The sequence below is a fragment of the Eubalaena glacialis genome, chromosome 4 (genome assembly GCF_028564815.1).
Source record: "Eubalaena glacialis isolate mEubGla1 chromosome 4, mEubGla1.1.hap2.+ XY, whole genome shotgun sequence".
Lineage (NCBI taxonomy): Eukaryota > Metazoa > Chordata > Mammalia > Artiodactyla > Balaenidae > Eubalaena > Eubalaena glacialis.
The window spans coordinates 64,051,178-64,079,147 of NC_083719.1; the positions used below are offsets into that span (position 1 = coordinate 64,051,178).

At 36.8% G+C, this 27,970-nt stretch overlaps 2 protein-coding genes across 3 annotated transcripts in view; one reads left to right on the top strand and one right to left on the bottom strand.

Annotated features, from left to right (window-relative positions):
* Nucleotides 1-27,970, top strand: part of MSH3 (mutS homolog 3) — a 262,769-nt gene that overhangs the window by 47,718 nt on the left and 187,081 nt on the right. The window lies entirely within an intron of this gene.
* On the bottom strand, nucleotides 498-27,919 carry DHFR (dihydrofolate reductase). Of its 2 annotated transcripts, XM_061187953.1 has the most exons (6): nucleotides 27,760-27,919; nucleotides 27,372-27,421; nucleotides 24,803-24,908; nucleotides 17,613-17,739; nucleotides 9,479-9,594; nucleotides 498-1,743 (listed from the first exon to the last, which is right to left on the bottom strand). In XM_061187953.1, exons 1-6 carry the CDS (start codon nucleotides 27,843-27,845, stop codon nucleotides 1,665-1,667), a joined length of 564 nt encoding a protein of 187 aa, XP_061043936.1. In that variant the 5' UTR covers nucleotides 27,846-27,919; the 3' UTR covers nucleotides 498-1,664. The 2 variants fall into 2 exon arrangements, with proteins under 2 accessions (XP_061043936.1, XP_061043937.1); XM_061187954.1 differs by lacking the exon at nucleotides 27,372-27,421 and having other exon boundaries at nucleotides 27,760-27,802.

Genomic DNA, 27,970 nt, shown 5'->3' on the forward strand with positions numbered 1-27,970 from the left:
AGATTCTTAACCAGTGCGCCACCAGGGAAGCCCTCGCTGTAGTTTTAATTTGCATTTCCCCAATTACTAGTGGGAAGGTACAACTTTTTATATATTTTTGGCCCCTTGAGTTTCCTCTTCGCTAAATGGCTTGTTTCTTTTTCTTATCAATATCTGATATCTATAAATTCTGGATACTAATAGTTTTCTGGTTATGTTCCTTGCAGAGAGCACCACTGTCTTCTTGTCGTTTGTAAGTCTTAGTCAGTGTTGATTCCTATTCTTCTGTGTTATCTGTTTTTTTCCCTCTATGGAAGATTTTTGGACATTTCTTTTTATTCCTGATGTTCTGTAACCTAATTTTACTGCTAAGCATAAAGGGCTCAATTTATCATTTTAAGTAATTTTTCATGAAAATAAGTACATAATGCTACAAAAAATCTAATCACAACAGACCTACCTAATGCAGAAAATAACACTCCCAACTTTGATACTGTCAACAGTTTGCAGCATGCTTTTTCCCACACATGAACATTTATTAAACATTTTGAGTATTATACACAATTTGCTTCTTTTATTTAGCAATTTTTGGCATTTTCCTGTCAGTACTTCATTCCTTTTAACTGCTGCAGATGTTACATTTTATAGACAGATTGGTTAGTTATTTCTTATTAATCAACATTTGGGCTGTTTCTAAGTTTGAAAAAAAAAGTTGCAACAAATACTCTTGGGTCCATTTCTTTGTTCAGGATTAATTTCTAGAAGTGGAAGTTCTGGGTCCAAACCCAGAATATTTTGAATTTTAATTGATATTGCTAACTTACACTCTAAAAAGGTTGTACCAATTTATAAGGCAGAAAATGCTAATATTTTTTGGATACTTAATCTAAATCTTTGCTAATGTGATGGGTAAAACATGTTTTAATTTTCATTTTTTAATTCTGTGAAGTTTAGTTTCTAACTTACTAATTTTGGTTTCTAGCAATATTCATTCTCAATTTATTACCTCTTTGAATTTTTAATTTTAGCCATTATGTTTGATATTATTCTTTTTTGTAAAGAGCAGCCAGTTCTTGTTGTATCGTTGTAACATCCCATGCAATCTCACTGAAGATCAGAAACAAAGTTTTTTAAGGTCTCAAACCTTCTCCTTTAACCACCGAAAAGGTAGTGTCGTACCTGCCTCTTTACTATCCCTGTGGAATATCCTGGATTTTTCAACTTATTGACTCCTGGTCTGAGTGAAGAGAATTTTTTTCAGAAGTGTGATATAAAGTAATTCACAGTCCCTCTTTTGATCTAATTTAAATAACTGAATGCTAGCTCTTCTGTTTATAATCCATTTCTGACCTTTGGACCCATCTGCCTAGCTCCTAGCTCTATAGGCTCTGGTTTCAACTCATGCTACCAGGGCACTCTCCCACTTTGGGCTGTCTTGGTAGATATTCTACCCTAGGCAGGTGCTGGTCACCTATTCTTGACTCTTGATGGGCATTCAGGAAGTTACAGCAAGAAGTGTTTCACAAATGGTATCTGATACAGTCTAGTTAAGATTAATGGGGAATAAAAGTACTTTGCTTAGAAATAATTATCCATAGATCTAAAGTCAACAAAAGTCTCTACAACAAAAAAATACATAATTTTGGGGGGGGAGGAGGAGGCTTGAAATAGAAAACACTTTCACATTAATTGTTCTTTTCATATACTTCAAATTTGTACTTAATGCCTTTCTCCTCCTGGACATCAGAAGGAACACCTGGATATCTGTAAAAGAAAAAGATGTATAATTAAATATTATGCAAATACACTACACATGCAAATAGTAAGAAACATTTCAAACTACAGAAAGTTAGAAAATAAAAAGTATAATTCTTCTTCCTTTCCTTCTAACTCCTAATTTTTCTCCCCCAAACTAACCACCATTAGCAGTTTCTCTTTTATGTTCCCACTCTGTCACCCAGCTAATATGAAATTTCTTAAGAACTTTTTGCAAGTCTTACATTTGGTATCAAATCTCTTGTGTGAGCAAAGAAAAAATAAAACACAACCTTTAGCTGTTAGAGTGGAACTGAAGTTGTGTGTGGTGCATGGGGATTCTTGATTTCTGTTTAATCAGTGGACACCACACTGCTCTAATTCCCCACTGTGTGGCTTATTTCATATACTTTACTAGAATCACTGTTTATCTGATCTTTTCTACTCCCTAACACTCACTTAGGTGGTGTGTTTCCTTCTGCTTCTAAGTCAAAACCCAGGCCCTCCTTTGGGTATATACTTAGAAGTGGGATTGCTGGATCATATGGTAGTTCTATTGTTAGTATTTTGAGGAAACATCATACTGTTTTTCATAGTGGCTGCATCATTTTACATTCCTACCAACAATGTATAAGAGTGCCAATTTCTCCACATCCTCGCCAACACTTATCTCTTGTAGGGATATTTGCACTTCCATGTTTACTGCAGCGTTATCCACAATAGCCAAGATATGGAAACTACAGTGACAGATGAATATATAAAGAAAATATGTATACATACAATGGAATATTATTCAGCCTTCAAAAAACAAGGAAGTCCTGCCATATGCAGCAACATGGATGAACTTGGAGGACATTATGCTAAGTGGAATAAGTCAGTCACAGAAGGACAAATACTGCACGATTCTACTTATATGAGAAATCTACAATGGTCAAATTCATAGAAACAGAGTAGAAGGGTAGTTCACAGGGGGTGAGGGAAGGAGGAAACAGGGAGTAGCTGTTCAAAGGGTATATAAAGTTTCAGCAAGATGAGCAAGTTCTGGAGATCTTCTGTGTAACACTGCGACTATAGTTTACAATAGTGTATTGTACACTTAAGCATTTGTTGAGAGTAGATCTCATGCTGTGTTTTTATGACAACAAAAAAATTATTTTTCACTGAACACCACCGCCCCCCCCACAAAAAAACCCCCAAACCCGGGTCTTCCACTGAAGGCTGTTCTGACCACTCTTGTCCACAACCCTAATCTTGGTGCGCTTCCATAGGTTTGTGCTGGCTGTATCCACTGTGCTCGAGGTGAGGGGTCAGGAAGGCTTGCTTTAGTCAGGCTTGTGTTTGAATCTGGTTCTGCTGTGTGACACTTAGCTATCAATAAAAAGTCTTCATCCTTATAGAGAATTTAGCACTGTGCCTGATATATTAAGTGCTCTACAAATGTTACCCATTAATGATATTAGTTTGTTTTGTCCCCCTAACTATTTTCTAACCTCATTGTAGGCAGACATAACATAGAAAACAAATTTTAATCTCTTATGATACCCAACAGAATGCTGAGTAATAATAGGAATTAACCTTTTGTTGACCAATTAGAGATTATGCCATTTTGAAAAAAAATATAATTAGAAACATGAAATAACAATAGCATAATAACATGTAAGACAAAAAAAGGAGAATATATTTCAGAGGAAGAAGGTATGTTTCTATTTATTAACCATTTCCTAAGCTGTTTCTGTTCTACTGTTTTAGTAGCAATATAGTTTTTTCTTTGTTTTAAGAAATGATTTTACTAGGCCAACTTTAAACCACAATTTTACTTTCTTAGATGAGTCACCAAAAGCAACATTTACATTTGTGTGTGTGTGTAAAATTCTCAAGAGTATCAAGATTGTCAGTTAACAAGATAAAAGCAAAGTATCAAATCAAAGCTATTTCTAAAACCATGAATAATAATGATTTAGAAATAACTATGCTATGGGCTAGATATGGTCACTAGTCATGGTAATAATGTTTATTTTCTCTGTGAAACGAAAATTTAATTCTGCTTAAGATTAATTTTACTTTCCACAATATTCACATATTCAGTCTGTTTTAATAATGATAACTACCTCATAATCATAATTGCAAACTTTTCTGAAGAACAAACTGTCTAAGAGCAACCTTTGAACTCCAAGTTTAAGTCTAACAGGATTTGGAAATACCACCTATTTATTATGAACCACCCAGATAGATGGTCTTTTCTAGAATCTTCAAGCATTAAAGAAGCAAATGAATACAAATATCATAAGATCTGAACTGACAAAGGATCATGAGAATAATGCAGAGATGATCTGATGGAAGGTCTAAAATAGAGGTAAACAGAGTTCCTGGAACAGGTATCTATAAGAACCAAATTTTAACTAAAAATGATGACTCTATAGGAAGCACAGGCTCAGGAGGAGAGGGATCCACAAATAATATGGACAAATATGCCAGGATCCTGTTGGACAGTCAAGAAATAATGGGAACGGAAGAGGAAACGTCAGCCCATCTAAATCCTACTTCAAGTGTCTACTGGTGAGGGGCATCTGTCCCAGCTCTGGAGCCAATTACTGCCTCAAAGGCCTCTTCTGGTCTTTAATCCTATTTGACTACATGGTCACATGAAAGGTTGTTAACTAGAAGGAGAAGTCTGTTTGGGGCTCATTAAGTGGGAAAACTGCTGCTACAAAATATTTTGCTCTGATGGTTTGGTTGGAGCCTAGTGTGAAATAGTCTGAGATAGAAAGACTTCTTCCAGGCAAGATGAATAAGGGCAGAGCCTTAATGGACAGGCTGGCATGGTGCTGTCAAAAAAAATGATTGCATTGACAATGACCCACTGGGAAAAAAGGGAGACACAAAGTAAAACCATCTTACTTCGTTAATATTCTGCTTTTAGACTTCTACCACTTGTGGCTTCATCTACATTTTAATTTATTCTCTTCTTGCTTCACAGTAGTCCTCTTTCATTTTTATTTCATTATACTGGTGCTTTTATTACCAGGAAGCTTGGTGTTAATAAAAGATACTGTGTTTGAACTGAAACCTATGTAACCACAAGAGGCCTAGGATAGGGATAATGGAAGTCTAAACAAAGTGGGTAGCTGTGGGGAAAGAATGAAGGGGAGTAAAGAATGATCAGAACTCATTTCTGGACAGTAGGGAGCAATTCTAAGTTGCCCAATGTAGAGAGATTTGGAAAGAAAGCTCCAGAATTGAGCAATGTTACAGATGTCCAGGGACAAAGTGTATTCTCTTTGCTTCAGAGGTTTCCTTTTTCTCTATTTCATGAAAGATTTATACTACTTCATATCTCCCTTATCCCTTAGGGGATTCCCTCCATCCCATGTTAAAGAGGCTGTTCAGTTGCTACAGGCTTGAAAGTACAGATGACCATGATGTACTGCAGTGGAAGAAAGGACTTTTTGTTTTCTTCCATAGCCTTGTTTAGAATGTCCATTTTGGAGCAATTTCTTTGAATTTTGGCTTTGGATAGCAATTTCCTATCTCAGTCTATTCACCATTAAAAATTTCTCAGACATTTAAAGAAGAATTAATACCAGTCCTTCACAAACTCTTCTAAAATGTAGAAGAGGAGAGAACACTTCCCAACTCATTCTGTGAGGCTAGCACTATCCTGATAGCAAAACTAGATGAAGACGTTACCAAAAAAAACCTACGGACCAATATACCAATATCCTTATGAATATAAATGTAAAAATCCTCAACAAAATATTAGCAAATGGAATTCAGCAACATATAAAAAGGATTATACATTACTACCAAGTGGGATTTATCTCAAAAATGCCAGATAGGTTTAACAGAAAAATCAACTGATGTAATATACCATATTGATAGTGTATTAAGTATTTATTATATATTTTGTCTTATTAACGACAAAAACCACATGATTATCTCAAGAGACTCAAAAAAAATTATTTGACAAAACCCAATACCCCTTCATGATAAAAACACTCAATGAATTAGAAATAGAAGAGATCTTCCTCAGTGTGATAAAGGGCATGTATGAAAGACCCACAGCTAACATCGTATTTAATGGATGCTTTCTCTCTAAGATCAGGAACAAGACAAGGATGTCTGCTCTTGCCATTTCTATTGAACATCATACTGGAGGTTCTAGCCAGGACAATTAGGCAAGAAAAAGAAATAAAAAACATCCAGATTAGAAAGGAAGAAGTAAAACTATCTCTATTTGCAAATGATATATTCGGTATCTAGAAAATCTGAAGGAATCCATTTACAATCAGAATAAATGAGTTCAGTGAGGTTGCAGGATACAAGCTCAATAAACAAAAATCAATTGTATTTCTATATATTAGCAATGAACAATTTGAAAATAAAATTAAGAAACAATTTGATTTACAATAGTATCAAAAAGAACAAAATATTTAAGAATAAATTTAACAATGAAGTGCAAGGTTTGTACACTGAAAGCTACAAAACATTGCTAAAGAAATTAAGGAAGATCTAAATAAGTTGAAAAGACATCAAATGTTCATGATTTGGCAGTTAATACTGATGTGATGGCAATACTCTCCAAAGTAATCTACAGATACAGTGCAATCTCTATCAAAATCCTAGCTTGCTTTTTGGCAGAAATTGACAAGCTGATCATAAAATTCATGTGGAAATGCAAGGAACATAGAGTAGTCAAAACAACAAAGAACAACAAAGTTGGAAGACTAGTACTTCCTGATCGCAAAAGTTATTACACGGCTGCAGTAATCAAGACAGTGTGGTTCTGGCATAAAGATACACATGTAGATCAGTGGAATAGAACCGAGTGTCCAGAAATAAACCCTCACATTTATAGTCAACAGATTTTCCACAGAGGTGCTAAGACAATTCAGTTGGGGAAAAGAATAGTCTTTTCAACAAATAGTGCTAGGACAACTGGTGTGCTGCTTACCAAAGAATGAACTTGGACCTCTTCCTTATAGCATATATAAATTAACTCAAACAGATCATAGACTTAAATTAAGAGTTAAAACTCTAAAACTCTTAGAAGAAAACACAGGAAAAAATCTCTGTGAGCTTGGATTAGGTAATGGTTTCTTAGGTATGAAACCAAAAGGACAATCGACAAAAGAAAAAAATAGAAAAATTGGACTACATAAAAATTAAAAACCTTTGTGCGGCAAATGATTAGGAAAAGTGAAAGTCAATTAGGAAAGTGAAAAGACAATTCAGATAATAGGAGAAAATATTTTCAACTCATATATCTGATAAAGGACTTGTATCCAGAATATTCAAAGAACTCTTAAAACTCAGTAATAGAAAGATAAATAACCAAATTTTAAAAATGGGCAAAGGATGTGAATTGATATTTTTCCAAAGAAGATACAGTATATAAATCTCCAATAAGCACCTGAAAAGATGTTCAACATCATTAGTCATTAGGGAAATGCAAATCAAAACCACAATGAGATACCACCTCATCCCTACTAGGATAGCTATAACCAAAAAGGCAGACAATAACAAGTGTTGGCAAGGATATAGAGAAACTGGAACCTTCGTATGTTGCTGGTGGGACTGTAAAATGGTACAGTCACATTATCAAAAGTTCAGCAGTTCCTCAAAATGTTAAACTATATGACCCAGTGATTCTTCTCCCAGATTATACCCAAGAGGAATGAAAATATACATCCCCACAAAAACTTGTACATGAATGTTCAAAACAGCATTACATTAACCAAAAAGTGGAAATAAATCAAATGTCTACTAATTGGTGAATGGATAAATAAAATGTAGTAAATCTATACAATGGAATTCTTTTTGAAATGAAATACTGATACATATCACAACATGGATGACCTTGAAAACAGATGCTAAGTGAAAGAAGCCAATTCCATGAAAGAAGCCAATTCCAAGAAGGACTTCATATTATATGATTCTGTTAACATGAAATATCCAGAATAGGCGTATCTATAGAGATAGAAAATAGATTTAGTGGTTCCTAGAGCCAGCAGGGGAAGGGAATGGAGAGCAACTGCTAATGTGTACAGGGGTTCTTTTTGGATGGTGAAAATGTTCTGAACTTAAGATTGTGGTGATGGCTGCACAACTCTGAATGTACTAAAACCATTGAATTATATACTTCGAATGGGTGAATGTTGAGATGTGTGAATCATTTCTCAGGAGATGTTAATATTTTCTTTTCTAAGATTCAAAGAGCCAGAATTGTATTTGTTTTAAGTTATCAAGGATCTTGAAGGGTCATAACTTTGGAAAGAGGTCTAATCGAGAGTGACAGGGTTTACAAAGGTATTTAATATGAAGCTGATTCACACAGTAATCTATTCTTTTTGTTAGTAGCGAAAAGAAAGGTAAGAAATGAGGGATAGCAGAGATCAATATCCACATAATGTGAGAATCAGCAATCTAAGCAGTACAAGAGAAAATAAGGTGGGACAAAGAAACACAGCTGATTAAAAAAAAAAAATATATATATATATATATATGAAATCAATGTGATTTTTCTAAGTAGTCACCTTTGGAGACTATAAGCAAAAGCCTGTACTTTAGCTGTTTAGAAACTTTTTAGAGTTCTTAGAATTTCCAGTTTTCTTTAGACCTAGTTAAGAGCCCAAGAAAATCAGTCACAAACTTCATTTGATTTGAGACCATTACCTATATTACTCTGTAAAGTAATATACTTCATTCTAAAGCTTGGCCATCCATTTATTCAGACTTGGCTCTGAATGCTGCTTTTATGAGGTATTTCCAAAATCAAACTTGCACTCAAGGAATGACTGTTTTCAACTGAGAGTGTTTGAAAGAATGTGTTAAGAGCTAGTCTAAAAGTGTTGATATAATTAATCTTCTACTCTGCACAGCCAACAGCTGAAAAGCACTTTTAAACTAAAATGTTTTCAAAAGCAGACAGTTTTATGCTAAAATCAAAGTAAACTACAGAGTAAATCAAGTGTAACATCTTCTTCCACCTCCACCACTAAGTTAGTTCCTTCATCTTTCACCTGAACTACTGTAACTGGTCTCCCTGCTTCACTCTTGTCCCCTCCAGCCCATTGCCCATAAACAGAAGAGTATCACTCTCTATTCAGAACCCTCTAAACCTGTCCTGGGTCTGATCCGTCTTGGTCTCCCCCTCGCTCACAATGCCCACCATGGCTTTCAGGTTCAGGGAACACACCAGGCTTCTTTCTGCCCTCAGGTCTCTGCGCTAGCTACTTCTGGTTTCCGGAATGCTCTCCTCAGCCTTTTGTGTGGCTGGCTTCTTGCCATTTAGATCTGGTGTAGACATCACTCTTCAGAGAGGACTTCTCAGACTACACAGTATCTACCACATCACAGTATTTCAATTTACCACACAGCAACTCTTTGGATGTTTATCTATTATTTGCCACCCTCCTCCTCTACTATAAACGATGTGATCTCCTGGAGAATAGTGACATCATCTGTCTTGGTAAACACTGTATCCCCAATGCCTAAGACAAAGTCTGATGCTAAATAAGCACTGATCTTACAGAATGAACTAATGCCTATTCTCTAGATTTCAGTGAAGTCATTAAAACCTGAACATTCCCAAGTCTGTTAAAGCAGATATCCAAAAATTCCTATAGTTTTTGTCTATAAAACACACTGCTACTTCGAATTCAATCTGAAGAGACATTCTCTTTTCTATAATTCTTAAGCAGGAAAGCCAAAGGTGCTTCAGACTAATTAATAACATTTTACTTACTCTGGGATAAGTTTATATTTTTCCAAATCAATTTCTGGAAAAAATGTGTCACTTTCAAATTCCTGCATGATCCTTGTCACAAATAGTCTAAGATGGCCCGGCTTGTTCATGGCTTCCTTTGAAATAAAACAAAAGGCATCAATTTCCTTATTTATCTGTGTCAAAAGTTATAGAAACTCTAATATTTTTGCTTTAATTACATACTGAAGTTTGTACTAGATATTAGAGACATGCTACATATCTTGTTACCTCCAAAGCATGCTATTTAATTATCCTATTCTTTAGTTTGGGACCCTGCAAAGTATGACTTAGTTGGGAATGGCCCTAATCATTTACCAGTAATTACAAGGGTGAGTTCAAACATACTCTGGGCTCTAGTTTGCTTACATGAACTCTTTTTTTCATTTTAAGCCTTCAATTTTGTCTTTTATCTTTGGTTGTTGTTTAAGAATTAAAAACCCCAAATTATCTAGTTACCCTCCATAGAAAAAATTTACATATGTATATATGGATAGGATAGTAATTTCATGAGACCTTGACTAATGAAAATCCCAAGGGCATACTTAGTACATATACATAAAATTTAATGCCTCAATTTCTCAGCAGATAGTTACAATGCTAGTAGGTAATTTATTCTGTCTCTTGTTGCTAATGATTGCATTTGGCATTATATTGTTAATGACTTTTCTATTACTGCCTATAGTACTATTGATAGTTTATACAGAAAAAAAAACTGCCCTGGAACAAATATCTTAAAATTCTAATACAAAGTCAGGAGTCCCAACTGCAACTCTAAGAAAGCAATAACTCTTGATTTTGAAATAGCTTTTGAAACAAAACAAAAACACATATACATATAAATTCAACTGTGTGTAATCCTTAAAATTCCATACAAAGGGCATAGAACAAATTTTACTTTTTATTTTCAATACTATGGCTTACATTAAATCATTTATTCTCTTGCCCCAATCAAATCAGTATTCTACCAATTCTTACTGTACCAAAAATTAGAAAAATTGAAGGGACTAATCACAGCAGCATTTGAAGATCTGTATCAAAGTTAATGATATATGGCCCAACTTTTCTTTCTTTTTCTTTTTTTAACATCTTTATTGGAGTATAATTGCTTTACAATGGTGTGTTAGTTTCTGCTGTATAACAAAGTGAATCAGCTATACATATATATATACCCCCATAGCTCCTCCCTCTTGCATCTTCCTCTCACCCTCCCTATCCCACCGCTCTAGGTGGACAAAAAGCACCGAGCTGATCTCCCTGTGCTATGCGGCTGCTTCCCACTAGCTATCTATTTTACATTTGGTAGTGTATATACGTCCATGCCACTCTCTCACTTCGTCCCAGCTTACCCTTCCCCCTACCCATATCAAGTCCATTCTCTACATCTGCGTCTTTATTCCTGTCCTGCCCCATGGTTCTTAAGAACCGTTTTTTGTTTGTTTTTTTTTTAGATTCCATATATATGTGTTAGCATATGGTATTTGTTTTTCTCTGACTTACGTCACTCTGTATGACAGTCACTGGGTCCATCCACCTCACTACAAATAACTCAATTTCGTTTCTTTTTATGGCTGAGTAATATTACATTGTATACATGTGCCACATCTTCTTTATCCATTCATCTGTCGATGGACACCTAGGTTGCTTCCATGTCCTGGCTATTGTAAATAGAGCTGCAATGAACATTGTGGTACATGACTCCTTTTGAATTATGGTTTTCTCAGGGTCTATGCCCAGTAGTGGGATTGCTGGGTCATATCGTAGTTCTATTTTTAGTTTTTTTAAGGAACCTCCATACTGTTCTCCATAGTGGCTGTATCAATTTACATTCCCACCAATAGTGCAAGAGGGTTCCATTTTCGCCATACCTTCTCTAGCATTTATTGTTTGTAGATTTTTTGATGATGGCCATTCTGACTGGTGTGAGGTGATACCTCATTATAGTTTTGATTTGCATTTCTCTAATGATTAGTGATGTTGAGCATCCTTTCATGTGTTTGTTGGCAATCTGTATATCTTCTTTGGAGAAATGTCTATTTAGGTCTTCTGCCCATTTTTGGACTGGGTTGTTTGTTTTTTAGATATTGAGCTGCATGGGCTGCTTGTATATTTTGGAGATTAATCCTTTTGTCAGTTGTTTCATTTGCAAATATTTTCTCCCATTCTGGGGGTTGTCTTTTCGTCTTGTTTATGGTTTCCTTTGCTGTGCAAAGCTTTTAAGTTTCATTAGGTCCCATTTGTTTATTTGTGTTTTTATTTCCATTTCTCTAGGAGGTGGGTCAAAAAGGGTCTTGCTGTGATATATGTCATAGAGTGTTCTGCCTATGTTTTCCTCTAAGAATTTTATACTGTCTGGCCTTACATTTAGGTCTTTAATCCAGTTTGAGTTTATTTTTGTGTAAGGTGTTAGGGAGTGCTCTAATTTCATTCTTTTACATGTAGCTGTCCAGTTTTCCCAGCACCACTTATTGAAGAGACTGTCTTTTCTCCATTGTATATTCTTGCCTCCTTTATCAAAGATAGGTGACCATATGTGCGTGGGTTTATCGCTGGGCTTTCTATCCTGTTCCATTGATCTATATTTCTGTTTTTGTGCCAGTACCATACTGTCTTGATTACTGTAGCTTTGTAGTATAGTCTGAAGTCAGGGAGCCTGATTCCTCCAGCTCTGTTTTTCTTTCTCAAGATTGCTTTGGTTATTCGGGGTCTTTTGTGTTTCCATAAAATTGTGAAATTTTTTGTTCTAGTTCTGTGAAAAATGCCATTGGTAGTTTGATAGGGATTGCACTGAATCTGTAGATTGCTTTGTGTAGTACAGTCATTTTCACAGTGTTGATTCTTCCAATCCAAGAACATGGTATATCTCTCCATCTGTTGGTATCATCTTTAATTTCTTTCATCAACATCTTATAGTTTTCTGCATACAGGTTTTTTGTCTCCTTAGGTGGGTTTATTCCTAGGTATTTTATTCTTTTTGTTGCAATGGTAAATGGGAGTGTTTCCTTAATTTTTCCTTCAGATTTTTCATCACTGGTGTATAGGAATGCAAGACATTTCTGTGCATTAATTTTGTATCCTGCTACTTTACCAGGTTCAGTGATTAGCTCTAGTAGTTTTCTGGTAGCATCTTTAGGATTCTCTATGTATAGTATCATATCATCTGCAAACAGTGACAGTTTTATTTCTCTTCCGATTTGGATTCCTTTCATTTCTTTTTCTTCTCTGATTGCTGTGGCTAAAAATTCCAAAACTATGTTGAATAATAGTGGTGAGAGTGGACAACCTTGTCTTGTTCCTGGTCTTAGAGGAAATGGTTTCAGTTTTTCACCATTGAGAACGATGTTGGCTGCGGGTTTGTCATATATGGCCTTTATTATGTTGGGGTAAGTTCCCTCGATGCCTATTTTCTGGAGGGATATTTTATCATAAATGGGTGTTGAATTTTGTCAAAAGCTTTTTCTGCATCTGTTGAGATGATCATATGGTTTTTCTCCTTCAGTTTGTTAATATGGTTTATCACATTGATTGATTTGTGTATATTGAGGAATCCTTGCATTCCTTGGATAAACCCCACTTAACCATGGTGTATGATCCTTTTAATGTGCTGTTGGATTCTGTTTGCTAGTACTTGTTGAGGATTTTTGCATCTATGTTCATCAGTGATATCAGCCTGTAGTTTTCTTTTTTTGTGACATCTTTGTCTGGTTTTGGTATCAGAGTGATGGTGGCCTCATAGAATGAGTTTGGGAGTGTTCCTCCCTCTGCTATATTTTGGAAGAGTTTGAGAAGGATAGATGTTAGCTGTTCTCTAAATGTTTGATAGAATTCACCTGTGAAGCCATCTGGTCCTGGGCTTTTGTTTGTTGGAAGATTTTTAAACACAGTCTCAATTTCAGTGCTTGTGATTGGTGTGTTTATATTTTCTATTTCTTCCTGGTTCAGTCTTGGAAGGTTGTGCTTTTCTAAGAATTTGTCCATTTCTTCCAGGTTGGCCATTTTATTGCCATATAGTTGCTTGTAGTAATCTCTCACGATCCTTTGTATCTCTGCAGTGTCAGTTGTTACTTCTCCTTTTTCATTTCTAATTCTGTTGATTTGAGTCTTCTCCCTTTTTTTCTTGATGAGTCTGGCTAATGGTTTATCAATTTTGTTTATCTTCTCAAAGAACCAGCTTTTAGTTTTATTGATATTTGCTATCGTTTCCTTCATTTCTTTTTCATTCATTTCTGATCTGCTCTTTATGATTTCTTTCCTTCTGCTAACTTTTGGGTTTTTTTTTTGTTTTTCTTTCTCTAATTGCTTTATGTGTAAGGTTAGGTTGTTTATTTGAGATGTTTCTTGTTTCTTGAGGTAGAAATATATTGCAGTAAACTTCCCTCTTAGAACTGCTTTTGCTGCATCCCATAGGTTTTGGGTCATCGTGTTTTCATTGTCATTTGTTTTTAGGTATTTTTTGATTTCCTCTTTGATTTCTTCAGTGATCTCTTGGTTATTTAGTAGTGTATTGTTTAGCCTCCAAGTATTTGTATTTTTTACACATTTTTTTCCTGTAATTGATATCTAGTCTCATAGCATTGTCATCAGAAAAGATACCTGATACAATTGCAATTTTCTTAAGTTTACCAAGGCTCGATTTGTGACCCAAGATATGATCTTATCTGGAGAATGTTCCATGAGTACTTGAGAAGAAAGTGTATTCTGTTGTTTTTGCATGGAATGTCCTATAAATATCAATTAAGTCCATCTTGTTTAATGTATCACTTAAAGCTTGTGTTTCCTTATTTATTTTCATTTTGGATGATCTGTCCATTGGTGAAAGTGGGGTGTTAAAGTCCCCTACTGTTACTGTGTTACTGTCGATTTCCCCTTTTATGGCTGTTAGTATTTGCCTTGCCTTATGTATTGAGGTGCTCCTATGTTGGGTGCATAAATATTTACAATTGTTATAACTTCTTCATTGATTGATCCCTTGATCATTATGTAGTGTCCTTCTTTGTCTCTTTAATAGTCTTTATTTTAAAGTCCATTTTATCTGATATGAGAATTGCTACTCCAGCTTTCTTTTGATTTCCATTTGCATGGAATATCTTTTTCCATCCCCTCGCTATCATTCTGTATGTGTCCCTAGGTCTGAAGTGGGTCTCTTGTAGACAGCATATATACAGGTCTTGTTTTTGTTTCTATTCAGCCAGTCTGTCTTTTGGTTGGAGCATTTAATCCATTTACATTTAAGGTAGTTGTTGATATGTATGTTCCTATTACCATTTACTTAACTGTTTTGGGTTTGTTATTGTAGGTCTTTGCTTTCTCTTGTGTTTCCTGCCTAGAGAAGTTGCTTTAGCATTTGTTGTAAAGCTGGTTTGGTGGTGCTGAATTCTCTTAACTTTTGCTTGTCTGTAAAGGTTTTAATTTCTCCTTTTTGAAAGGTTTTTAATCTGAATGAGATCCTTGCTGGGTAGAGTAATCTTGGTTGTAGGTTTTTCCCTTTCATCACTTTAAATATGTCCTGTCACTCCCTTCTGGCTTGCAGTTTCTGCTGAAAAATCAGCTGTTGACCTTATGGGGATTCCCTTGTATGTTATTTGTTGCTTTTCCCTTGCTGCTTTTAATATTTTTTCTTTGTATTTAATTTCTGATAGTTTGATTAATATGTGTCTTGGCATGTTTCTCCTTGGATTTATCTTGTATGGGACTCTCTGCACTTCCTGGACTTGATTGACTATTTCCTTTCCCATGTTAGGGAAGTTTTCAGCTATCATCTCTTCAGATATTTTCTCAGACACTTTCTTTTTCTCTTCTTCTTCTGGGACCCCTATAATTTGAATGTTGGTGCATTTAATGTTGTCCCAGAGGTCTGTGAGACTGTCCGTTCTTTTCATTCTTTTTTCTTTATTCTGCTCTGCAGTAGTTATTTCCACTATTTTATCTTCCAGGTCACTTATCTGTTCTTCTGCCTCAGTTATTCTGCTATTGATTCCTTCTAGAGAATTTTTAATTTCAATTATTGTGTTGTTCATCATTATTTGTTTGCTCTATAGTTCTTCTAGGTCCTTGTTAAACGTTTCTTGTATTTTTTCCATTCTGTTTCCAAGATTTTGGATCATCTTTATTGTCATTACTCTGAATTCTTTTTCAGGTAGACTACCTATTTCCTCTTCATTTGTTCGGTCTGGTGGGTTGTTACCTTGCTCCTTCATCTGCTGTGTGTTTCTCTGTCTTCTCATTTTGCTTAACTTACTGTGTTTGGGGTCTCCTTTTTGCAGGCTGCAGGCTTATAGTTCCCATTGTTTTTGGTGTCTGCCCCCAGTGGGTAAGGCTGGTTCAGTGGGTTGTGTAGGCTTCCTGGTGGAGGGGACTGGTGCCTGTGTTCTGGTGGATGAGGCTGGATCTTGTCTTTCTAGTGGGCAGGACCACGTCCAGTGGTGTGTTTTGTGGTGTCCGTGAACTTATTATGATTTTAGGCAGCCTCTCTGCTAATGGGTGGCGTTGTGTTCCTGTCTTGCTAGTTGTTTGGCATAGGGTGTCCTGCAGTGTAGCTTGTTTGTCGTTGAATGGAGCTGAGTCTTAGTGTTGAGATGGAGATCTCTGGGAGAGCTATCGCCATTTGATATTACCTGGGGCCGGGAGGTCTCTGGTAGACCAATGTCGATCTCGGCTCTCCCACCTCAGAGGCTCAGGCCTGACTCCTGGCCGGAGCACGAAGACCCTGTCAGCCACACGGCTACTAGTGTTGGAGTGCTCCTGCAGAGGCGGAGGGTGGCTGGGGCTCACCGCGGGGACAAGGACACTGGCAGCAGAAGTTCTGGGAAGTACTCCTTGGTGTGAGCCCTCCCAGAGTCCGCCATTAGCCCCACCAAAGGGCCTGTAGGCTCCAGTGCTGGGTTGCCTCAGGCCAAATAATCCTGGCCCAGCTTTTCTGTACAGGGTCAGATGGTAAACATTTTAGGCTTTGTGGGCCATATGGTTTCTTACCTTTGTAGGCAAAAGCAGCCATAAACAACACTAAACTAATGGGCATGGTTGTGTTCCATTGAAACCTTATTTACAAAAACAGCCTGGTAGTCCTGAATGTTCTGTAAGTCAATGTGATGTGAGGCAGATAACGCAAAAACCTACAGATTCTACTTCTTTATTATTTATATAAGTACAGATATATTAAATTATATAAATGTATTTAAGTACTTATATTGTTTAAAGAATACATTTTCAAATGACTATGGTATTGAATCATTCAAAATGTGATCGGCACTCAGCAAAATAAACAACTTATTTTCTTAGAAATTCATTCTTGGCTGAAAAGATCAAAGGAAAATGTCCATTTTCCCCATATTACAAATGGAGAACGTTAAAGATTGTAGAAACAGGAACCCAAGAAACAGAGTTTTTATAATGCCACCTAGGATCCTGGTATACTTCTTTCTAAAATAATTTCAGTGTTCATATATTACGACAAGCCACAAAGGGTAGGGGCTGATTTTTCCTCTCTATAAATGTAATCTTTCCTCAGTGTTATAAAATTCTATTTATTATCCTCAAAAATTTTTAATGCTGGAAGTCATCTGGTATCAAGAAAAAGGAATATTTTCTATTTAACACAGTGTCTTCCCTTATGATATGAAATCATGTAACACTTTCCCCCTACCCTCACTTTATATGAAAATTGTTGAGGGAAAGTCTTGTGCTTTGAACAAGTTCACACACATCTAGTCAGTGTATCTCAACGGAGAGCCACAGCCTTTTCTCAGTAAGGGACATAATATTTATCCTTGAGGAAAAGATGATAGCTTAGTGTATCTAGGCACATCCAGGGAGGAGAAGACAATGCAGTGCAAGTACAATTCTCAGGAAGGATTTAGAATGTTTTTAAAATTGGAAACATCAACTATTTTGAATTGAAAATAGACTGGTACAGACCTAAAAACTTACTTTAAAATTTTCATTTAGTTTGTATGATAGTATCAAAAAATGAACAGTGCAAATTGGCATTATGTCTAACTTCCAGGAGAAATAATGTGCTTCCTTTGCTCATGGCTTAATTTTTTAAAGTTGAGATGGCAGGGAAGCTGAAAGAAAGAGGGTAGACTATTTCCTTATAGTCACAGATAACGTTACTTACCTTATAAACAGAACTGCCTCCCACTATCCAGACCATGTCCACTGTATTTGTTAATTCTGGTTGCTCAATAAGTTTTAAGGCACCATCCAGACTTTTGGCAAGAAAATGAGCTCCCTGTGGAGGTTCCCTGAGATTACAAGAAAGAATTACACATAATTTCTATAAACCCCATTCATACTAGTCAAATAATCTGACTAGGAGGCAGTAATTATAAAATTAAAATCATCATAAATATGAAACCTTTCAATAAAAAGCATTTAACATCAGTATGGCCCATGGCCAATAATTCAACCCACATTTGTGTATGTATGGTCTACAATGAATCAAAAACAGAACCACTTGTGATATTGCATGATATTTGTGGTGGAAAAAAAATCACAACAGTAGTTGTTTCCGGAGGGATGGGGTAAAGATTCACTGGGAAGGGGCCTGAGGCAGCTTTCTGGGAGTGACAGTAATGTCCTATATCTTTGATATGGGGTTACATAGGTGCATATATTTGTTAAAATATAGCAACTGTACATGTAAGACTTGTACATTCCATTGTACATAATATTTATTTCAAAAGAAAAAAACAGTAAAGTAATATTAAACTCTAGTTAATGGGATATATAATGAATTATTTAGGGGAAAATAATCTCTGCAGTTTACTTGGAAAAGCATAAAAATAACAAGACTGATGGATGGTTGGATGGATGATAAAACAAGCATAGTATAAAATAATCTATGTGGTAGAATCTATGTTGTGGGTATACAGGTGTTTACTGTAAAATTCTTTCTATAGGCTTGAAAGTCTTCATGATAAAATGTTGGAAAAAGAGTGATATGTTTGAGTGACTGTAGTTTGGAATGATATTCAAACTGTTAATATGTGGTTACCTTTGGGGTGTGGGGAAAGGATTCTCATGTTTCAAACAATATAAAAATAAATGAATTATCAAAAAATGAGCATGTTATTACTTCTGTAATTAAAAATCCCAAAGGGGAAAAGTCAATTAATTTATTGTTTACATTGACTAGCTCAGTCTCTCCCAACCTCCAAAACTGTTATTTTGGTGAGAGTTTGCAATTCCCTTTATAAATGAAGAAACATGCAGAATTGGCTTTCAGAGTAATTAGACACAACAGAAATTACAATTCAATGTCAAGTTCTTAGGCTGATGCTTTTAAAAAATAATATAATTGCCTTTGAACTAGTAGTTCTAACAATGATTAGTTAAGAGCTAATGGGGACTATTCATTCTCTTTGCTGCCTCCTTTCTCACCTTCTTGATATCTATTTGACTTACTTGGCTCTTTGTCATCTCTCAAGGAGTTAAGATAGCACAAAGAATGTATTTTGATTCAAAGCTGGAAAAAGACACGGAGACTAGGGTGAAGCTAAAGGAGCCAAGGGATCCCCAAAGGTATCAGGGCAGTTGCAGTGACTAGGATGGACCAGGCCATTCGAGGGGAGAACTGAATTTAGAAAAAACAGATTTGGAATTGGGGGAGAAGACAGTCTAGTTAATAAACAAAGTTTACAATGACTTTGAAAGAGTCAAGATGGTTTTAGTAACTGAGGATGTTTAAGTCAGGACTGCTTACAGGAGTTAAGGTAGGATGTAAATCGGTGATTTAGGAACTGACATACAAGGAAAACTGGAAGAGGTATTCTAGAAGTAGATGGATTACAGCAAAATGATTTAGAAGGTGGTATACATGGTTGGTGTGGACTTCAAAGAAAGGGGACAGTCTTTTTATGAAGACTGTGGAACAATGGCTTGAGAATGATTCAAGGGATTAAGGTAAAGACTACTTCTTTGCCCTTTTGCAGTGAGCCTAAAAAAGAAAACAAAGAACAGATTAAGAATTTGTTTCAGATTTTAATTATAACAAAGACATGGAGGAAATGCTTCAGCACAGTATTGCTACTTAGTGGTATAGAAATGTTTCACAAGAAACACTTGACCCTAGATGGGCAGAAAATTAGCAAAAAAAGTGAGCCAATGGTTGAGTTCATCAGCCTCTTCACAGCACAAATCCTAGAAACTAACACAATAAATACCATATGGCAAGCACTCAATATTGTTACTTATTTCATTGCTAAATTTTCTTTCTATAATTATCTCAATCCGATCCAGATTGGATTCCCTCACAAAGGACAGTTGGTATGTGATAGCACACATATTCTACATCAAGAAGTGTGTGGCCATGCTTGATATTTTGCTTGTTACCCAGAATCTTGAATTCCCTCAGAGGGTTGGCATGAAGATTAAAAGAGATAATGCACATAGTAGGCACTCCAGAGATACTTCCATCCCTTTCCTTAAAAGCCCTGTGCAAGGAAGGCTGCTTTTTACCTGATGGATAGGTGTATTACAAAGAAAATATCTAACATTTATTGAGTGCATACTTGCTCTGACAAGTAGTAGGGTCAGGCAGTGCTTTATACTCATCATACCATTTAATGTTGCCAGCAGTCCTATGTAGGTACTATTTTCCCTTTTTACATATGAGGATATTGAGGTTGAGGGATTAGGTTGCCAATAGTCACACAGCTAGGAAATGGTGGACCTAGGATTTGAATTCCAGCAGCCTGACTTTGGAGCCTGAGCTGCACTTCTTATTCAGACAATAGGCTTTCAACTGGTGGCCATGGGCTACAAAGGTGTTAGATTCTGGTTCCCTCAGGCCTCAGATGGTGTGGCCTAGTTTAGGCAGAGCCCTCAGACCAGTGTTTTCTGGCCTTGAGCTGTCTCATTTGATTACCCTGGGGTATTATATAAACATTATCCTTTCCATTGTGCCTGATATAAAGAGCATGGCAGATAGAATTCTGCCCCTATTTCCCTGAGGACTGTTGGGAAAACAGTTATAAACAAAAACCCTAGGCTAGAATCACATCTTAACCAGAATTCAGAAATATGTTCACTTTAAGACCTTTAATACTCAGTCTTTAAAAATGTGATTTCTAACTATTAAAAATTGATTCAAATATACTTCATCCTCATAATTGAATACTATGCGGCCACTAAAAATATTTATAGAAATTAATCTTTTAATATATTGAGTGGGGAAAAGGCAGGTTACAAAGTGTTGTTATGTGGGATGATTCTATTTTTATAAACTGACTACAGACCATTTATTCCATGAAAATTCTGGAACCCCTACTTTGCTAGGAGATATGCTAGGTGCTGGAAATAGAGATTTAAAAAAAAATGCACTTCCTGTACCAAAAAGATTGTGACAGCAGGCAAAGAAATAGCTCAGCAGTGGCCATAAAAGTGAAAAGGACATGCAATGGGGATGTACGGAGGATGCTAGATGGGCACAGAAGTTGTGCATCATCTGGTTGGGGTGACAGGAAGAATTCTCTTTGGAGTCTGATCCCTTAGCTGAGTCTTGAAGGAGGTAAAAGCATGAGCAAAACACAGAAGTGACAGGCCACTATAAGTATTATTGAGGCTTACATTAAGGTTATTTAACACAAGAAAGCTCCAGGAAAATTGAGAGGAGAAGAAAAGTAATCTGTGGTGAGGTTTAAAATACTAAAGGGCAGTATAATAGAGCAAGGTCCTGAGGACAGGAAAAAAATGGAGTCTAGAATAAAACAGTGGAGGCGGGGGAAGGAATTGATTTTAAAAGCAGGGGATTTTTCTGTCTCAAGATTGAGGGAAGGAAGAAGAAAGTGATACATTAAGGTGAAAATAAGATCATGAGCCTGTCCATTGTGATCTCATTAATATTAATATTTTCAATAAGCTACAAAATCATGTAATTTTGCTAAAATAGCAAGGACTGCGGGAGTAGGACCTGATATCTGTAGGGTACCTTCTGTGTGCCAGAAATTTAACATATAAAATATTAATTAACCCTCAAAATCACCCTAAGAAGTTGTCATTATTAATCCCATTCAGTAGATAAGACAGTTGAGGTTCAGCAAGGCTCAAAGTTAAAAAAGCCTAAAGCCGCAAAGTTAATAGGTGTCAGAACAGGTATTAGAAGCCAGGTTGGTAAGTCTTTGCTACACCAAATATGTGAGTGGTGGGGAGAGAACTGAAGCTTTATGAAGAGAAGAAAGTTTTAATCACTGTGGAGAATATGATAGCAGGACCGTAAAAAATTATTCTGCCATGAAATGTTCGACAACTTCATGGACTAAAGACAGTTTACAACATCTTATATCATGCAGGCAATTTTGGATTTTCTAAAGATGCTGCCAAAGCTGCAGCATTGCAGTAAAACTTCTTTATTTGATTTTTGGTTCCAAAGACTTTAAAAAACCTCTTTATTTTGATATAAATCACATACCACACAATTCACCCTTTTAATGTTTACAGTTCAGTGATTTTTTATTATGTTCATGGAGTACAGTCGTCATCATTATCTACTTTTAGAACATTTCCATCACCCCCAAAAGAAACCCTGTACCTATTACCAGTCATTCCCCACTCCCAGGCAACCAATAATCTACTTTCTGTCTCTACAGATTTGCCTATCCCGGACATTTCATTTCATATAAATGGAATCAAATGGCTTTCAGTGTGTGGCTTTTAAAATTTTTACTCAGTATACTGTTTTCAAAGCTTATTCATGTTGTAGCATGTATCAGTACTTCATTCCTTTTATTGTGGAGTAATATTGCATTGCATGGATATAGCACATTTTGTTTATCCATTTATCAGCTGATGGACATTTGGGATGTTACCACTTTTTGGCTACTATGAATGATGCTGCTATGAACATTTGTGTACAAGTTTTTATGTAATCATGTTTTCATTTCTCTTGGTTGTATACCAAAGAGTGGAATTGCTGGGTCATATGATGATTCTATGTTTAACATTTTGAGAAAATGCCTGTTTTCCAAACGTGGCTGCATAATATTTCTTTTAAAGCCACAACTTGATTGTCTAGAAAGCTTTGGAAAGGCATTTTTCCTATACCTTATTAAGGAAACAGTTATGCAAAATGACTAGTATCTGGCAGCAAATTTTTGGATTACTTTGAGGATTCAGTTTCTTTTTACATTGTGGGGTGGTGGTGAAAAATTGAATATCTCTGAAAGCTTGCATGAGCAAGAGATTTACATGTGTAAATCTCCCCCCTTTTATTTAGGACCTAGCAGTGCCTGGCACATAGCAGGTGCTCAGGATATGTGTGGAACTGACCAGCAAGTAGGGAAGCAGAAGGAAGGACAAAAAATAACTCTAAATTTTTTCTCTAACTGGAATCCCTATTTCCTTGGTGTGCTTGGTGATAAAGATTTTAAATTTTCTCTCTGCCTTAAAAAAAAAGTGAAATGCACCAACAAATGTTACATATAAATACATAAGAAACAACCGAATCCAATTACATATATCACAGGGGGGTCATAAGGAAGAAATTAGACTCATCATTTGAGGAGATATGCTGGCCCAACTGAACATCTCCCCCACTGAGATTTCTTTATGTTTGTTTTAGCTCAAGCTGGCCATAAATAAACTTGAGTAGTATTCAAGAATATGTTATTAAAGAGTCTCTGGGAATGGCAATACGGTCTGTGAATTTGGATTCTATGAAGTAAAGATATAATCAGAATATCCTAGCAACCAGGAGAAAGAGAACAGCATGAAGATCGGGGCAGATGGCAAGATGCACATCAACATATTCCCCATCACCCAAAGGCAATCAGTGTAATATTCTGGTATACTTTCTTCCAGGTTTTTAAACTATACCATTCTAGGAGGGATTTAGGAGAAAATCTATATAAGCCTGAGTCCCCTTAGGCTATAGCTGTGTAGTGTTTTCCCTTCCGTGGTTGGATGGTCTTCATGTGTTCACTTGGCTAGGCTATAGTACTCAGTTATTTAGACACTCATCTAGGTGTTGCTGTGAAGGTATTTTGCAGATGTGATTAAAGTTGATAGTTAAATGACTTTAATCTGGGTGGACCTAATTCAAGGGGTTGAAAGGCCTTAAGAACAGATCTGAGGCTTCCTTGAAGAAGAAATTTCACCAGCGGGCAGCAGCTTCAGCCCCTTCTGCAGAGTTCCTGACTGCCCTTCCTGATGGCCTGCCCTCAGATATTTGGACTTGCCTACCCAGCCCCACAATTGTGGAATTCCTTGCAATAAAATTCTTTTATCTATCTATCTTCTACTGGTTCTGCTGCTCTGGGTGAACCCTAATAATACACATGGGAAAGGAATATTATGACCACTGTTATTAAGCAAGCACTGCCCTAGGATGCTGCATTTTTTGTGTGATTATATTGTTAGTTTAAGACAGAATAATTACCATGCCAGTCCCAAACTTTCCCTTATGGTATAATTCAGGTTCCCCTCTCCCCCCCAGAAAACTCCTGCAAAACCCCTTGGGGTTCCAGAAGTTATTTCAGTGGGCTGGGACCAATGTAAACAATAAAAAGAAACAAAATAGCAATCAGTATGCATCACATGTAGAGTAAATGCCATGGAAGCCTTGGTGAAGGTAAAAGCACTGGAGTTGACTTGATGAAGAGTCTTAATGCTTTTACCTAAACTGCTTCCCCCTCCTCACCCTGCCAAGTCCCCGGGGCATTTCCAGACATCCAGAACTATGTTACCTAATGTTAAATTGGTAAACAGAAAAATTCCTCCCCCAGGCCAACTACAGACACTCCATAGAATTCCTAGGAAATGCTTCCATTTCAAAACTTTGAAAATTTTAATCTTCAGATGCTGGGTAAAGAACACAAGCACAAAATATTATTTGGCTGCTGTGGTAAACTAGAAATAACAGGGCACAAGATTATGACCAGTTTTTAGCCCATCCTAAAATTTACATCTTATTGCATTTAGTGATAGGTACAGAGAGGGGATAACCACTTAACTTTGGCAAGTTCCATAATATAGTATTTTAATTTTATGTGAAACTAGAAAAGTTTATTAAATTATATTATATAACTGATATTTAAGTCTACTGAATAATGGTTCAAGGAAACTTGCAAATCTATTACCATAGTTAGATTTAATGTAACTTGTCAAGGTGATGAAATCAGTCACTTGAGTAACAGAATAAGTTACTGTCATGTGGCATAAATAACTGCTTATTTTCTGTAATCACCTTTATGATATTAAGTAGCTTCATCCATGGTTACATTCATACTATTTTATTTTGTCCTATACTGACCTCTACCATAAGAAACGGAACATGATTTTCTTGTGGTGAATTTATGGTATAGTACTTACTTGAGTTCTCTACTGAGAACTATATTAATTCTGTCCTTTAAAGGTCGATTCTTCTCTGGAATGGAGAACCAGGTTTTCCTACCCATAATCACCAAATTCTGTTTACCTGTAAAATCACATGGAAAAGATAAATATATTTTGGGAGTATACATATATATTTTTATATATTCATACCTATATGCATAGGTATGATTGTCATAGGGACACCTAGTGGATCTGCTTTAAAAAATTAAAATTTAAAACAGCTTTATCAAAATTTACTGTTTGTCATCCATTATCTAAGTCTAGTAACTGTTATTTCCTTTGGCTTTAGCCAACTTATAACCAATATATAGTTTTCATCAACTGTAGTCATGTATACTATAGTAGTTAAGAGCAAAAATTCTGGGTTGAAGCGCTCAAATTGAATGTATTCTGTCATCTACTAGGCGAGTCATGTTTATCTCCTGTGCCTTATTTTCCTTATCTATAAAACGGAGATAACGAGAGTTCCTACTTGTAGAGTTGTTGTGGTGATTGAAGACTTACAACAATACTCAGCATCTAATATGTACTGTAATAACTGATGTAACAGTATTATTCATATTTGCATACTTTATAGATTTAAGTCAATTTTTTTAAAGATAGTTGCTTAATATTCCATGCAATTAGCTTAAAACATTATCAATTGTGCCTCTGTGCATCTATTTCAAGTATAATGCTTCTATAAAAACTTTACACATGTAAAGCTTCCATTTTTGTTTAATTACTTAGGAGAAAAAAACCCTTGGGAGTCAGGTATCTGGATCAAAGGAACATACTCATTTCTATGATTCTTGATATGTTCTGATAGACTATCAAAAGGAGTGCATGTATGTTTTCTTTTTTTTTAATGTAGTTTTGTTTTATTACTTTATTTTTTTTTAATTAATTAATTTATTTATTTTTGGCTGCATTGGGTATTCGTTGCTGTGCATGGGCTTTCTCTAGTTGCGGTGAGTGGGGGCTACTCTTCGTTGCAGTGCGCCGGCTTCTCATTGCGGTGGTTTCTCTTGTTGTGGAGCACGGGCTCCAGGCGCACGGGCTTCAGTAGTTGTGGCTTGCGGGATTCAGTAGTTGTGGCTCACAGGCTCTAGAGCGCAGGCTCAGTAGTTGTGGCGCACGGGCTTAGTTGCTCCGTGGCATGTGGGATCTTCCCGGACCAGGGATCGAACCCGTGTCCCCTGCATTGGCAGGCGGATTCTTAACCACTGTGCCACCAGGGAAGTCCCTGTATCTGTTTTCTTAAAGAATCATCATTAGTTTGATTTTATTTAAACAAAAACACTAAATTTACAACTGCAAGTCGTAAGACTAAGCATTTTTCAGATTTTGCTTCACTACTCTTACCAAATATTACCTCCAAATGTTGGAAAAAATTTTTTTCCTCCAAGAATAAACAAACAAAAAACCCCCTATAATTCAGAGTACCCTTATACAATATGCACTATATTTTCAAAGACAGAGCTTTACGTGTTCAATAAGGAGATATCAAATATTAAAGATAATGGAGTTAATAGGTGAGGAATTCTGATGAGGAAAATGGCACAGACCTGACCTAACAACTAAGGTAGAGATGATGAGTGAAGGACATAGGGAGACGTTTAAAAAAAAAAAAAAAAAAGCCAAGACATCCTTGGTACCCTTTCATTCGTTCATCCAAGTAATACTATATTTACTGAAAACCAGCAAACAGGTCAGGCATGGGATGCTCTTCCTATTAGCAGGCCATACTTAGGATTCTTGAGAGTGGTTCATGTCAATTTTTTAGCTTCAAGCTTTTGCCATCATGTCTCCACTTTTGACTCAAGGGCCAAATTGAATTACCTTTTATCTGTCCTGTTATAGTTATGCTGCATCTGCTCCCTTCTGATTTACTGTTTCCCTGTTTACTCTGCTATTCCTCCTCTAATGAATAAACACACATGACTCTTAGGTTTTTTCTCCCTCATGCCCACATTCTTATCCTTGGTTATCCTCTTCTCTCCAGTGGCTCAATTCACCTAGTTCCCCGTGCCTGAAATTGTCCCGGATATCCTACAAGCACTTTAAAATCATCATCATTACAGCTGCACGCTATTCCCCACTCCTTTATTCTCCATGTCACCCAGACTCTCAAACTGAAAATCTGAGAGTTCATCCTTGATGCCTTCCTGCATCACGTTTAACTTTCTAATCTCCAACTTGAGTATCTTGTAACCGCTTTTTGGACTTTTGTCCTCTCCATTGCCATTCAGGCACTATCATCTCTTCCAGCAGCTATTTCAAAGGCCTGTTCTGGTCTCCTTTGCCAGCACTAACCTCCACAGAAGCCTCTACCTAGCTTCCAATTTTGCCCAATACCTGAGTTGTACGCGCACCCACATAAAATTTCAAAGAAATTAAAAAAAAAAAATGTTTAATGAATCTTGGGAACTGCATACACATTTATGTTAGGACAAAAGGTCCCAGACTAACATGAAAAACTTTTAATTTAAGTGAAATTTGCACTGGTAAGCTTTCTTAGGCAAGACCCTTCGTAAATTTGAATCACTTAAAAATCCCACATTACCTTCTACTGAAGAGGTTGTGGTCATTCTTTGGAAATACCTGTATTCATTCCTACAAGTTAGAGAAACACATAGTTACTCAGAATGTGATCCCGTGGGCTTCAGCTCTAACGCACCCGACAAACGGTGCCCTGGGGGGACCTCCAGGACTGGGACTTTGCTCTGGGGTAGAACGCGGGGGGAAAAAGGCCTAGCGGGGCAGCTGGAGCGGGACGGAAATCAGTAACTAGCCGCCAGGCTCCTGACGCGGAAGGAAGTCTAAGCCTACCTCCCGCCAACTCAGGTCACGAGTCCGACCCCTTCTTCTCGCAGCGTCGACCCGGCCCGGCCCAGGTGCCCCGATTAAGCTCCGATCCAACACACTCGACCCACCCCCGGCCCAGCAGGTACCTGAGCGGGGGCCAGGGCAGGTCCCCGTTCTTGCCGATGCCCATGTTCTGGGACACAGCGACGATGCAGTTTAGCGGACGAACCATGATAGCTGCAGAAAACACTTCCGAGCTAGCACGTCACACTGACACGGGGATTACCCGCCAGCTTGGCGCGAAATTTTGGCCACCCCGCCCCCTCAGTCCTATTTGTGCAGGCGCGACCCCGCCCT